The 14,452-nt window shown below is 46.8% G+C and overlaps 1 protein-coding gene across 3 annotated transcripts in view; it reads right to left on the minus strand.

Annotated features, from left to right (window-relative positions):
* LOC147605985 (uncharacterized) overlaps positions 1-14,452 on the minus strand; it is a 103,496-nt gene that overhangs the window by 54,810 nt on the left and 34,234 nt on the right. For all 3 annotated transcript variants that reach the window (XR_015265038.1, XM_086792478.1, XM_086792477.1), the window contains exons 2-5: positions 8,834-8,894; positions 8,055-8,149; positions 7,934-7,967; positions 7,601-7,655 (exon numbers count right to left, since the gene is read on the minus strand). Coding sequence is in view for 2 of the 3 variants with exons in the window: in XM_086792478.1 (XP_086648604.1) it covers positions 7,601-7,655; positions 7,934-7,967; positions 8,055-8,149; positions 8,834-8,894 (245 nt within the window). In the remaining variant the exon portion in view is untranslated. The remainder of the gene's footprint in view (positions 1-7,600; positions 7,656-7,933; positions 7,968-8,054; positions 8,150-8,833; positions 8,895-14,452) is intronic.

Here is a 14,452-nt window from a genome sequence, read left to right on the forward strand (position 1 = left end):
TGAATTGGTGGCAGCTGCCATCCAGGGTTAGGAAGTTGAGTTCTGCCACCATCTCCACGATCTCCGCATCACCGACATTCTCACCCATTTTTGGCCTCTGGCTAGGATGGAGCTTGGAGGTTCAGCCCATCGAGGCCAAGACGGGGAGATGGTAGTCTCCAGTCTGGAGGTGCTGCTCTTTGTGTTCATGCATACTTTTGTTGCAGTACCTCTTCCCCCCTCTTACAGATACCTCTACTGTGATCGATGGAGTCTGGAGCATGCATATGCCCGTGCTCATACAGAGTGGCATCACATGGAGGACAGGATTAGTGCCCACCTGGCGCGCCTTTGACCCCACATGGATTGTGATTATTCCCCGTCCAAACCCTCACCCAAGACTCTTCGAGTGGAGGGCAGTTCCGCTGGTGCCGCATCACACAGAGATTGATATGCGGATTGTTTCATGGAACATTCAGGGTTTAGGGGGGCCTCAGTGCTTTCATAGACAAGGCGTCCTACGAGGCAAGCTTTAGAGGGCCATAGTGGGCGGACCCATAGACATTCTTTTCCTCCAAGAGCATCATCTCTCAGAGGGGTGCACCCGCATATGCGGGAAGATTCTTCCAGGCAAGAGTCACACTTTCTCGTCCCCATCCTTTGGCCCCTCGGGATGCTGGGAGGGGTGTGTATATCTGTCAATGAGGAGCTGCTGCCGACAATGACTGGCTCAGGAGTCAGTCTTGGGGCGTGCACAATGGATTACCATTACTATTGGAGAGGATAGTGTTGGCTTTCTCAACATGTACGCTACGAACACTGCTACAGGTAGAGCCCTCTTTTGGAGCTCAGTACGGTAGGCCCTCCCTCAGACTAACTTTTGGTGCTTGGGCGGTGACTTTAACATGATAGAGGCAGCAGAGGACAGACTTGGAGGTGGCATGGCCACAATTTCAAGAGCAGAGTACTCAGCTTGGGAGGAGATGATTCTTGCAGTCAAGGGACAGGACCCTTGGCATCTTCTAGAGTTTGGGCGTAGCCTTGGGAGCCTTTGCTTCTCGAGATCGGATAGGAGGAGCACTGGCCCCAATCTCTCTAGACTTGACAGATTTCATGTTGATGAATGGGCTTGCAACCAAGAAGGTATGATTGGTATTTTGCCAGGTACTTCATTTTCTGACCACACCCCAATGATTTTGTCCTTAGAGGACCCCTGGAGGCATGACATGCATGTGAGCTCGAGGATTCCGAACAGCCTCATTCAAGACCCCGAGATTTGCAGCAAGATAGAGCAAATATGGGTGGGATTGGATTTTCTTTCACGCTCTACTACGCGCACATTGGATGAGGGCTTGGGCGAGATCAGCCGTTTCTTGCAAGAGGCAGCCCAGAGCCGATTAGAGGGTTCCCAGGAGCAGGAGAGGAGTTTGAGGAGTCTTGCCTCTTTACATCGGCTTCAAGAGAGGTCCCCGGATAGCCAGTGGATTGAGAGTCAGCTTGCCGCCGCACGCATGGAGATTGGATCCATAGAGGAGAGGAGGGTGGAGTACAGGTATCATGCCAGGACCACTTTCTGGACTCAGGCTAGCACTAGAGACGCATGTGATTTCTTTGAGATAGCCGGCCCCCATAGGACGAGAGACGGTATTCGCAAGTTGCATGGCCAGGATGGAGCTATCGTTTCAGATCCCCCCACGTGAGAGCTATCGCCACGGACTTTTTTCGATCCCTCCTCTCTGGTGCCCCAGCATCTACGCAGGTGGTGGACGCACGCGAGAGGGTTTGCCGGCATACGAGGGAGGTCGTTCCCCCTTCTCTTTGGGCATTCTTATTGACACCATTTACTGCTAAGGAGTTGGCAGAAGCATTGATGGCACTTCCCAGGGGCAAGGACGGACAGGCTTCAAGTCTCCTTTCTTTGCCATTGGGACCTCATGGAAGGTGGCCTTCAAGCTGCCTTCAATGAAATTATAATCACAGGTGCCATGCTAGGGAGGCTCTCAGAGAGCTTGATTCACTTGATTCCCAAGGAGGGTGGTGACAAATTGGAGATCCAGCAGTGGAGACCCATCACTCTTCTAGGGACAGCCTATAAGATCTTGGCCAAGGCCATCAGCAGGAGACTTCAGCCTTTTCTCCCAGACTTGATCCATGACACTCAGACCGGCTTTGTTCAGAATTGGAGCATTCTCGACAACATCTTTACCTTCTGGGAGGCGACAGCTTCAGCCAAGATGCGGCACCAGGACCTCATTATGCTACTCCTAGACTTTTAGAAAGCTTATGATAGGGTGGACTGGAGCTTTCTAGAGGGCACTATGGGCCAGATGGGATTCCCCACGAAGTGGATTCGTGGAGTCTCAAGACTTCACTTAGCCTCACATAGCCAGGTTCTCATTCAGGGAGCCCGTGGCAACAGATTCCCCTCTCCCGCTCGGTTAGACAACGTTGTCCTTTGGCGCCTTACCTCTTCCTATTCGACGTCGAGGCCATGAGTAGTTTTCTCTCCGCCTAGGAGACTGGGCTTCACGGATTGCGTCTTCCCCTCCGCCCCACAGGAGGAGCTGTTGGACTTAAGAGTTTGCAGACAACACAACAGCTTTCCTTGCAGGAGATGTGGGGAAGCTACATAGATTTGTGGAGGCGATCGAGGTTTTCTGCCGCTCATAAGAACACAGATCAACTGGCACAAGTCGTGTGATTTTTAGGTAGGCTTAGCACCTGCCCCGACTTGGCGACCAGTTGAGGATTTCCAGTGGATCCCGAGGGGCACTCTAGTTCGATATCTCGGTTGCCAGGTTGGCTTTTATATCTCTCCCGAGCAACAGCTCGCCCTGCTTCTTCTGAGTATTCGGAAGAAGCTTCTATATTGGAGCTCGACGAGGCTCTCCCTAGGCAGGGTGGTGGTGGCGAATCAGGTACTTCTTGCCACCATGTGGTACATCACTTCGTGCTGGGCCTTTTCTCGAGCATGTATTGGCCAGGTACAGTGATTGATCCGGAATTTCTTATGGGCCAGAAGTGATGGGAGGCTAGCCATGACCACGGTGACATGGAGTGATTATTTAGCCTCGTTGCAGAGGGGGGCTAGGCCTCATTGACCCAGCTATTCAGAGCCGCACCCTGCTGGGCAAGTTGATTGTTAGAGGCCTCCTACCCGGTGGTGAGCCTTGGAAGGATTTCCTATTGGCCCGGATTTCAGCCCGCACTCCAAGTCTTGGGGGCCCTTGGCCGCGGAGTACCAGATGGATCTTCAGAGAAATGCAAGCCCGTGGTTTAAGCCTGGCTTTTGAGGACAGATTGTAGCCAATTTACTTTGTGCGCGGGAGCACCTTAGGCCTGCCCTCAGACAGATAGCTTCAGTTGCCTCAGAGGAGCGGCTTCGGCAGCCTTTGGTCTAGAACCCCCTGATCCGTTTACCAGTGGCCACATGCTAGAGGCCCGACCGCATGTTTCTTGGGGCACCTTGAGCATGGGGGATCGCCCACAGGCAATTACCCTTGGAGGTGCAAGAGAGAGGCTTGACAGGGATCCGAGGTAGAGATAGACTCAGCATCGACATGGACTCAGCTATCCCTCAAGAGTGGCTCACTCCCATAGACCCGACTCCCCTAGTGGCGGTCCACGGAGCAGATGAGGACAGTGGTCTACTCACTTTCTCTATTGGATCCCATGGTAGACTAGAGAGATCTGAGCTTCCCTTGGAGGATTTTAGTGGATGCACCTTGTAGAGGGTGAGGGTGATTGGTTTTCGGACACAGGAATGGCATATTGATCCAACACCGGCCAAGGTGGCCAGGGAGAGATTATGGCGGCTATGGATATGGGAGTGCCGACCTCTCACGCGCCTTCAATGGGATCCGGAAGAGTGGACTTGGCATGATCCACAGCAGCAGATCGAGAGGTGACTCTAGATGCCCCCTTCTTTGCATATATTGCGCGGCTAGGCTGCAGGATCTAGATGCCCAAGATAGATGGCACACCGGCTGCAACAGCACATTGGCAGTCTCAAGGCCTCTCATAGCGTTTCCTTTCAGATTTTTGGAAGAGACTATGGGACAGCTTTCGGCCAAGAAAGATCACCCTCTTTCTTTGGTTGATGGCACATAGGAGTTTAGCGGTCGGTACTTGGTTGGCAGTCGGTGGTTGACCAGTGGCTTGCCTGCGTTGCAGCCACCCAGGAGACTCAAAGACATTGCCTTTGGGATTGCCCGAAGGCTCAACAGATTTGGCAGAGAATTCTCCGCATCTTTGCTATGGACAGGGCATTGACCCGGATCATCACATGGGGCACTGTCACTTGGGCCATAGAGATTGGAGTGGTCAAGGCTTATGAGGAGGATGGGGGAGGGCTAGGCCTTTAGATCTCTCACCATCGTATTCCAGCAGTACCACTCACAACCCCACCTACAGGCGACTGGCGGCCAGGCTCATGCTAGAGATGGGAGATTTGAAGTAGCATAGCAGCCTGGCACATTTGGCGTGCTAGACGCAGCAAGGCCATCGAGGGTACCCACACTTTGCCAGCGGAGACCATCAGGAGCATATGACTTGATAATATTCACACCCTCCACGATCAATGGGGGGAGTTACAACAGGGACATTCAAAACGCATGCAGAAGCGCCAGGAAGTTTTCTTGCGACTTTGGAGGCCTGGCCCTTTCCTCACAAATAGAGGCAATGACCCCATTTGGCATTACAGACCACCCATGTGGTTGTTCCCTCCCCTTATAAGATAGCCTTCTCCTCAGATAGCAGCCAGCCGAAAGTAAAGTTTGACCGTCAAAAGACACCAGGGTTACTACAGCCTTTACCTATTCCAAATAGACCATGGGAGAGCATTGCCATGGATTTTATATTTGATCTTCCACGGACACAAACGGGGAATGATGGCATTTGGACTATCATATGCAGATTTAGTAAGCAGGCTCATTTCATTCCTGTGCGTAAGACAATCAAAGTTGATCATATGGTGAAGTTGTTCATGGCGAACATCTTCAAGTATCATGGCTTACCTACGTCTATCATTAGTGACCGCGTGATCCACGGATGACGAGTTTATTCTGGAGAGGGTTGTTTAACAACATGGGTGCAACTCTCAAGTTTTCATCTTCATTTCATCCACAAACAGATGGTCAATCGGAAGAGGCTAATTCTACAGTGTTAGATCTTCTTAAGTGTTATGTGTCAGAGCACAAGCAACAATGGGAAAATTATCTTCCTTTGGTGGAGTTTGCATATAATAACACCGTCCATACCTCGACGGGCAAGGCGCTTTTTGAGATTGTGGAAGGAGGGAAGAAGGTACCACCCATTTTGCACACAAAGAATAAGATCTTTGAGGCTGATCAGTATGTGGAGAATATGGATGAAGCTTATCGGAGAGTTAAGTTGGCCCTCCAAAAAACTCAACAAAAGCAAAAGAAAGCAGCAGACTGTCACAACGTGCATTAGAGTTTGCATTGGGTGATTGGGTTCTTTTGCGATTTAAAAAAGCTAGGCTCAAGAAGATGAAGGGTAAAGAGCGCTTATTCTCTGAGTTGAGAATGCGCTATTATGGACCTTTTCAGGTAGTGGAAAAGATATAATCCACCGGCTGCCCGAAGATCTGGGGGGGGCACCTGGGGACTCTAGCGGGAGAGCCCTCACCGGGGAGGCGGCGATGGTCATCTCAACCAACTTAGAGAAACGGCGAATCAATTAACGAACAGAACTCGCCGGCTGCCTCTGCTCCAGTCGGGGGCTCGAGCTCATCAATCTCAAGGGCTACAGGTATACGTTCATATTCTTCACCTTGTGCTTCCCAGGGAACCGCTGGTGGTGGTCTCCTTGACTAACGTCGAGGGCAAGCTTTGGCTAGATGGCCCATCTTCCTACAAATGAAACATTGGTCTGGAAGGCCTGAATACTCCACTCGCTGAAGGACAAGGTCTCCCCAGAGGCATGGGATGGATATAACGTGTGGCACTAAATCCGGCGAGGCAACACAGATGCAGAGGGATGGAATCCCGACTGCCCGTGCAACGGCTAAGGCAGCTGTGGGGGGAGATTCCATCACTCTCCCGATGGCACCACAAATCACCGGAAGAAGTAGAAGGTTAGCCTTCCTAAGGCCCGGAAAGAAAACTGTCACCGGGAAGCCCAACGCACCAGCCAGAGAGTCGACGCAGGATTGAAATTGTGCTACCACCGCGCAAAGAAGGCCTGTCCCGTACGCAATGCAAGGGGGCTCAGTTGCATGAGTGGGTGTGACACCGAGTCGAACTCTACCTGGTAGAATCCACACCCCAAAGGGTGAATGTCTGTGCTCTTTGTAGGCTCACCAATGAGGCTCGCCTGTAAAAGATCCCTGACTTGTCCGCGCGCAGGGCGTCTACCAACAATCTTGCAAACCAGGGTGGAGGCCACGGTCGTGGCGAGAATCTAAAGGTCCACTTCGGAAATGGATATGCAAGCAACGGCGGCCTCGGTCACGGATGACAGAGCGGCTACCATGGAGTCCTCATGAGGGTGAAGACCAGCAAAAACCGAGACCTGCCGAATAGAGGAACGCCCCGAAGAACCTGAGAATCAACTTGCAAGGAAGAGGAAAATAGAAGAAAAAAGGGGGGGTGGGGGGCTGAAGGCGGGAGAGAGGAGAGAGGAGAGAAGGAACGGGAGTGGGGGGGGGGGCGCTCAGGTAGCTCATACGAACTTCTGGCGTGGCTCGCTATGATAGGGCTTTAACTTTCTTTCTTTCTTTTCTCTCCCTCCTATTCTTCCAATCCATGATGCGATATGCCATGGACATTATTGTATCACTTGGTCTCATAGGCCCATTGGGTCTTTAGTAGACATTTAATATTTCTTTCTTTCCTTCTCTCTCTCTCTCCTGCTTTCTGCCCCCGTTTCCTACACATTAGGGTTAAGCCTAACCCATCAAATTTGTGATATGCATGAGGTTGTGACTGAAAAGTGCACCATCCTTCAATGACCCCCATACTATGAAAGCAGATGTTGCTTTCATTCCCTTTTGAGAGAGGGTTTTGACCCTCTCACTGGTCCTATTCTCATATAACATGAGGGTCAAAGTTGTGTGGTGTTATGCCTGTATGAGATAGAGACACATTGAAAAAGATTCACGATAGACCAGGGAAGAGGAAACTAGAGCCAAACACCCTTTACATCGTTCTTCTACAGCGTTGAAGAGGGCCAAGTTAGAATCAGGTGCCGAGAGGAGAAAAGGGGCACAATTTGAGAGACCCCCACCTTAAAGAGCCATCATCGCAAGGTGAACCTAGATGATAAAGAGCCATCATGACAACCTCTCAAGAACTTGAGAGACCCCACCATAAAGAGTCATAATAACAACCTTCACACAACTAGCTTCCCTTTAAGCACCCCCGTCAAGAGCATCAATAGTCATCACAAGAACCTCAAAAGAACGACTCAAGAGACCCCCAACACAGGGAATCATTGTCACAACCTTCCCACAACTAGCTGCCCTTTCAGCTCCCCTGATCAAGACCCACAAACCAAGGATCTTCAGAACCATGTCCATGCAGAGGAGATTGCAAAGGACCCAAAGGAAAATTAGAGACAAGTTCTCATTTTTGAGATGCAAAAGAAATCAGGCACATACATGAGAGAGCATCCAAACATCGAGGACTTGATGTGTGCTGGCATATCATCAGGGCCTGCAAAGATAATTAACACCTATGTATTAGAGCAAGCACACACAGAGCTATGCATAAAGTGTAGAATATACTGACGAATAAAAAGAACTGATAAGATTAATTCGTATCATCTGGGAATTTCAATTCATATCCTAGTCAAATTTCATTCAATTTATACCCAGTCAAATTTCATAACTCAAATCTTGTAGACAAACCATAAAAAATGTAAATTTCATAATTCATAAATCCTAGTCAAATTTCATAACTCAAATCTTGTATACAAACTATAGAAAATGCACCTTCAAGTGTATGCTTCCAAGGGGCACTCCTTCCCTGCAAGCACAGAAGCAAGAGAAAAACTTAATTTTAACATAGCAATTAACCATCCAACACAAGAAAAAAGAAAACTAGTAGACTGACCTCAGGTACAATTCTGTTCAAAAATGTCTCCGTACCATCCTGAACATCAGCATCATAGTTCTCATTGACAGTCAAAGAAGCACTTGTGTGTTGTACTAAACATCCAAAGGCCACAAAGACACATTAGACGAGGTGCTTTGCCATTGAAAGAGCCACAAAACACAGTCCACAAATAAAATCCTCTTTCAACAATCATGGGCATGGGTTTACACACAAAATAAACAAATATATATGCACATGGGAGCACACACACACCCACACACATATATATATAATGAATGAATGTGTGACACTCTCTCTCTCTCTTTCTTCAGGGAGCTGTGGACGCCCCCTTCATTGATGTATACCATTTTATACCCCCAGTATGGTACAGGATGGAGCTAGCTAGGTTGCATATCATGATTGTATACTCCATGCATATAGCTTTGCATTCTCCTAGTAGTAGAGCTCCATCCCCTCCCCCACTCATTGTACTTATTGCACACCCAGATTCAGCTTTTTAGTTCAGTACCTTTTCATTTTGTTGGGATGACAGAGGATACCCCACACAGGTACACTGATTTGTCTCATAGGCCGAGTTCGGTCTTTTGGAAGACGTTAATAAAATCTCTTTCTTTCTTTCTCTCTCTCTCTCTCTCTCTCTCTCTCTCTCTCTCTCTCTCTCTCACACACACACACACACACGTATGTGCGTGCATCTGCATGTATGTATGTTTATCTGTCAAAAATGAACTGTTTGGCAGATAAAATATTGGAAGTTGATCGGGTCTGAGGCTCACAAAAGAAATGGGCAAGTCCGCATTTGAACGATGACAAATCATGTTCGATACCCTCTAGAATCTGCAAAAGAAATCAAATCAAGAAAACTTGGTCAATCAAGAACACATGAAACTATGTGACCATCGTAACAAGAAACAGCCATTTCCGTTCCCATTTGATTTCTTTCGCTTGATTTTGGGCAATCCTCCTCATTCAAACTAAAATTAAAAAGAAAGATGGAACCTGTCATTCCTTCGTACCCACATTATATGGAATATCATGAATACTGAGCCTTTTTTACTTTCCTTCAGACTATCAAATGTGGCCTTAATAGGAGCTACCTAGAGAGTATGGACCACCACCAAGTTTAGAAAGGTAGACAAAGGCTCAATGTAGATGAGATGAGGAATTCAACTAGACACGTACCAATTATAGCATGGCCAACTATACTATGTTAGTGAAATCAAGACAAAAATAGAAAATGATTTGTGTATTGCTATATGGGATGTAAATCTGTTTTGACTGGCAGCCTCAGCTGAGGTGTTTCTTGTAATGTGTCCTTTCATTTTCTCTTAACGTGTACATATATATATATATATATATATATATATGTATATATATATATATATATATATATATATATATATATATATGTGTATATAGATATATATATATACATACATATTCCCTCAAAAATGAAGATAACCTGATCTACTTAGAGACAGAGGAAGATATAACCAACACTACTGGAATATGGCCTATATAATTGGGTTGCGGCTCATTATTGAGAAGTTTCTTCCATGGGACTTGGACCTTGGTAGAGTAGCTTCCCAGGGTCTCATTATTGAGAAGTGTCTTCCATGGGACTTGGACCTTGGTAGAGTAGCCACCCAAGGGCCCAGCTATAGGTTGGCGCACAAACTAGTCACATCATTGATAATCATGAGAACTGAAGATGCATGGTATGGGATATGCCTTCCTTGAGGATGCGAACTGGGCCAGGGTTGTGTGGTCTCTAGCTCATGGGTAGCTTCTATGTACAATTTGGAGCCTATGGTTGAGTAGTGAGTGCTAGCAGAACCCACCTTATGCTCTCTTGGTAATGTTTATGCATTGGTGACCATGGACTACAGGTACTTGGATTGCTTCACAGTTATGCTTATGTCGCCAATCTGGAAAATTCCATGTTTTTCATATGCGGGCAAGATTTGGAGTCCAAGATGCCCCAATGATTTAAGAAGTACAAATGTCACATTCCGGAAAAAAAAAAAGTGATCTTGGGGTCACTTATTAGACACGAGAGGTGGAGTAGTCACCCGGTGGCCGTGGGCTACCAAAGAAGCGTGCAAGATCTCGTGGCCATGGAGATGCAAGGTGGGTGGTTCGGCCTAGTGGAATAGGACACTAGGTTGGGGCCATCGGTACCAAGCAAGCTCACAGCATTCAGACCTCAGGCTCAAGGGTGGTTCGTGGCACTAAACCTACGATTAACCTATGATTGGGTGGTGAGTTGCTAGCCACAATCCATCGTGGTCATGCGATGCGTATGACGATGTCGGGTCTATGAAACCTCGTTAGGGTTCAGTTCTAGGTCAGATAATCCTTGGGCATGGTCTGAGGAGACCTTACATTGGTACCAAGCAGACTCACAGTAATTAGACCTTAGGCTCGGGGGTGATTCGAGGCACTGAACCTAGTGAGTCGCTAACCACAATATATCACGGTCATGCGATGCGTACGATGATGTCAGGTCTATGCAACCTCGTTAGGGTTTTGGTTCTAGGTAAGATAATCCTAGGGCATGGTCTGTGGAGGCCTTACAACAAGCTTTGAGAAGGGGAGATAATCCAATACAAGAACCACGCACCCGAAACCTAGTCATGGCACCTAGAACAACACATTGGAAACAGAAATCGCCAGTTCTCACATGGGAAACATGCCCTCTAAACCCCGAGGACAAAGGGGAGGATTTGGCACGGAAAGGCTTTAAAATGGATGTCCACACTCACTTATATTGTGGCTGGACAAGTTATTAAATGGGCACCCCGTCAGTAATGAGCTCATTTCACACTTATTTGGGCTGGCTTTTCGAAAATGGGCACCCAAGACATATAGCAAGGTTTAGTTTTGGGTATTGTCTACAGATGTCGACTTGTATAAATCATGTGGCAAAACATGTTATTTTTGTTTAAAACTTTAGCATAAGGTTAAGACATTAAACAGGCTTCAGTTTATGAAGATCACTGCATGGCTCCCAACCATGAATGTGCTCTATCTTCTCACCCCAGTAGTCCATACAGAACTGTCCGTACAGATGTAACTGGTTTTGTACCATCTGAACCTGCTGATGTCATTTTATAGCTTCTAGAGTATTTATTCCTTGCTTGTGTATCCAGATGTAGGTTCCCTTTGATAGAAACACCCTTATACTGTACCTGCAAGAACCAACCATACTTGTACCTGCCGGTGCTGATTCAGCAGGTGTACAGCCTGCTTAATACCTGGTACTTGTTATACCCTCCCCTGTATTTACTGGCCAGCCATCGTACTTGCTGTACCCACTCAGTACCAGCCTGCTCAACCTGTTAGTACCGGCTGTACCATACCTGCAGAAGCTTATCTTCAGTACCCTCTGTACCGATTGTACCAGCCACGTGTACCTGTTGAACCAGTAAATGGACTATCAACATCAAAGTTCCTACACGTGTATCTTCTCTACCATGAGCTGAAGAAGCTACTGTACCGGTTGCAACTGAAAGAGTAACGGAACTTCGGATGCTACCTTGAAGATCTATGGTGAAGATAAGTACCTGCCCCTGCTGATGTCATTTTATAGCTTCTAGAGTATTTATTCCTTGCTTGGGTATCCAGATGTAGTGGTTCCCTTGATAAAAACACCCTTACACTGTACCTGCAAGAACCAACCATACTTGTACCTGCTGGTGCTGATTCAGAAGGTGTACAGCCTGCTGAATACCTTGTACTTGTTGTGCGGCTGTGCCCTCTCCTGTACTTACTGGCCAGCCTTTGAACTTGCTGTACCCACTCTGAACCAGCCTGCTGTGCCCTCTCCTTTCCTTACTGGCCAGCCTTTGTACCTGCTGTACCCAATCTGTACCAGCCTGCTGTACCTCTTAGTACCATCTGTACCATACCTGCAGAAGACTACCCTCTGTACCAATTGTACCGGCTTCATGTACCTGTTGAGCCAGTAAACAGTGATGCAACTATCCACATCGAAGTTCCCTACACTTGTATCTGCTGTACCATGAGCTGAAGTTGTTGTATCCACTATACTGAGTGCCTCACTTGCTAAAGAAGCTACCGTACCAATTGCAACTGAAAGAGGACCGGAAATTCGGATGTCCCCCCCACCCCCCTGGTCTTACGCCCAAGATCCTCCCACGGTTACCAATTTTTAAATGCCCGTAGGCGATGCCGCCGAGGAAGCACCAAGGGGGGTTTTGAACCCAAGACCTCTTGGTCAAGACTAGGCAAACACCTTCACCACTTGAACTATCACCTCATTGGCTAGAACTTCGGATGTTACCTTGAACATCTTGTTATTTATCACTGCTGACATAGGCAAGCTAGCTAGCTATGGTGGTGTCATAAGCCAAAAAAAATCCACGTATATATATATGACAAGAGCATGTGTATGGAGCATGTGACCAACCTCTAGCTAAGGGGTTGCTTATATTGGTGCATATTATTAGATTAGCCTTAACAACATCTTTGACTATTAAAGAGGGATTTGAAAAGAATCTCATTTGAATATTGGGGAGTGTCTTCTTGTAATAAAGAGGTGGGGAGTGGCTATTGACTTGGAAGGTGGCCCATTCACTCTCTACCCCACCTCTATCCGCCACATGTATGGATTAGCTTCATCCACTTCACCTTGTCTCGAGTGTGCATAGGATGCCATGGCATGTACCCATGGACTCATGATGCCTCCACTTGCTTTATAAGAAGGGCCATTCCTTTGTATTTGATATCAAATCCTTCATGAAGCTCTTATGCTAGTAGTTCTCATCTCTAGCCATGTTTTTAGTTCTCTTCTCTAGATGTGAGAGTGGGGGAGAGACCTTGTATAGTTCTCTTTACCCTAAATAATCAAGTGTATTGGTGTGTAGACTTCTCCCTTGAAAGTTATGTTTTAGCTTGTACATAGTTTAGCTTAATATCATCATGGTGTGATAGTATGATGAAACAAAGGTTACCTTTGTTCCATCTCAGATTTCGAGATGAGAGAGGCCACCTTGTTCCATCACTTTTTGCATGTGAGATGGGATTCTTGTAGAAAACTTGATTATCCAAGGATTTTATCTTTTGGATGGAGCTTGAGTTTCTTTTTAGTGCGTAGATACAAAGGTGGAAATGGGTATTATGATTGGTCCCTTAGGAGAGTGTAGGAAATATGAAAGCAAGAGCAAAACTAGAAATAAAACAAGACCAAATGAAATACAAAGAGTTACCTTGAGATGAGTGTAGACAAGACACAAGATTGATACTTTCATTGATGTGACACCTACAATATATAGGTGAGAAGTACAAGATTGAGTAGACTGACTTATGGGATAAATGTAGAGATGCCACATGGCACTAGACTCAAGACACAAAGACTTAAGTGAAACTAGACTAGAAATAGTACACCTAGTGTGCACTTATTTCCAACACCCTCCTTAAGTGGACACTAGGAGGAAGACAAAAAAAGACAAGACTAGAAGATAGACATAAAGACTGATAGACTGAGAGACTAGACATGAGAGAGAAAAAAATCCTGAGACACCCCTCCTCAAGTGATATCCTCATATGGGTCCACAAGGGTAGGGACAAGATGGATCTAAAACAAGACACAGTCAGATTGATAGACAGATAGACAGACAACAGATAGATAGACAGACAAGACTAGATAGACAGAAGACTGACTGTAGAACTGATTGTAGACAAACAGATGGACCTTGAAGACATCCCTCCTCAAGGGCAAGCTCTGCCTCTCAAGTAGGGACAAGAGAGAGGTCCTAAAGCAGAATGAGTAAGACACTAGAACCCCTTGACCTACATCATCGGTGGTCAAAGTGGTAGACAAGAAAGGTGAAGTAATCAGAAAGCCCATTCCTCATCATGTGAGGAATGAACAGCAAGATCTCCTGATGTAGATGCTGTAGCAACATGGGCTGAGGTAGATACAGGGGCTGATGTAGAGGTTTTAGAGTAGCAGTCCTTCTCCCGGTGATTATCACGGCCACAAATGGTGCATGGATGAGCCTTGAAGCAGTCCTTCTCCAAATGATTAGTTTTTCCACAATGGGTGCAAGGCTTTCTTACCTTAGATCCTCCTTTCTTTGCTAAAAATGCAGTGTCAGTTACCTTTTGTTGTTTTGTTCTTTCCTCTTCTTGGAGAGCATTGATGATACCTTCAAGAGTAGGATTATTGTGATACTTGAAGGTAGTGACAAGAGTAGCATAGGTGTCAGGTAAGCTTTTGAGAAGCACAGCAATAGCAATATCTTCGGAGATGGGGGACTTCACTGATGCAAGCTGAACCATAAGACTGCGAAAATAATTGACATGAGAGGCTATAGTAGCTCCCTCCTGCATATATAGATCAAAGAATGAGATCATAAGTGCAATCTTAG

This window comes from Cibotium barometz, chromosome 58 (assembly GCF_041138505.1).
Source record: "Cibotium barometz isolate CiBa-2024 chromosome 58, ASM4113850v1, whole genome shotgun sequence".
Classification (NCBI taxonomy): Eukaryota; Viridiplantae; Streptophyta; class Polypodiopsida; order Cyatheales; family Cibotiaceae; genus Cibotium; species Cibotium barometz.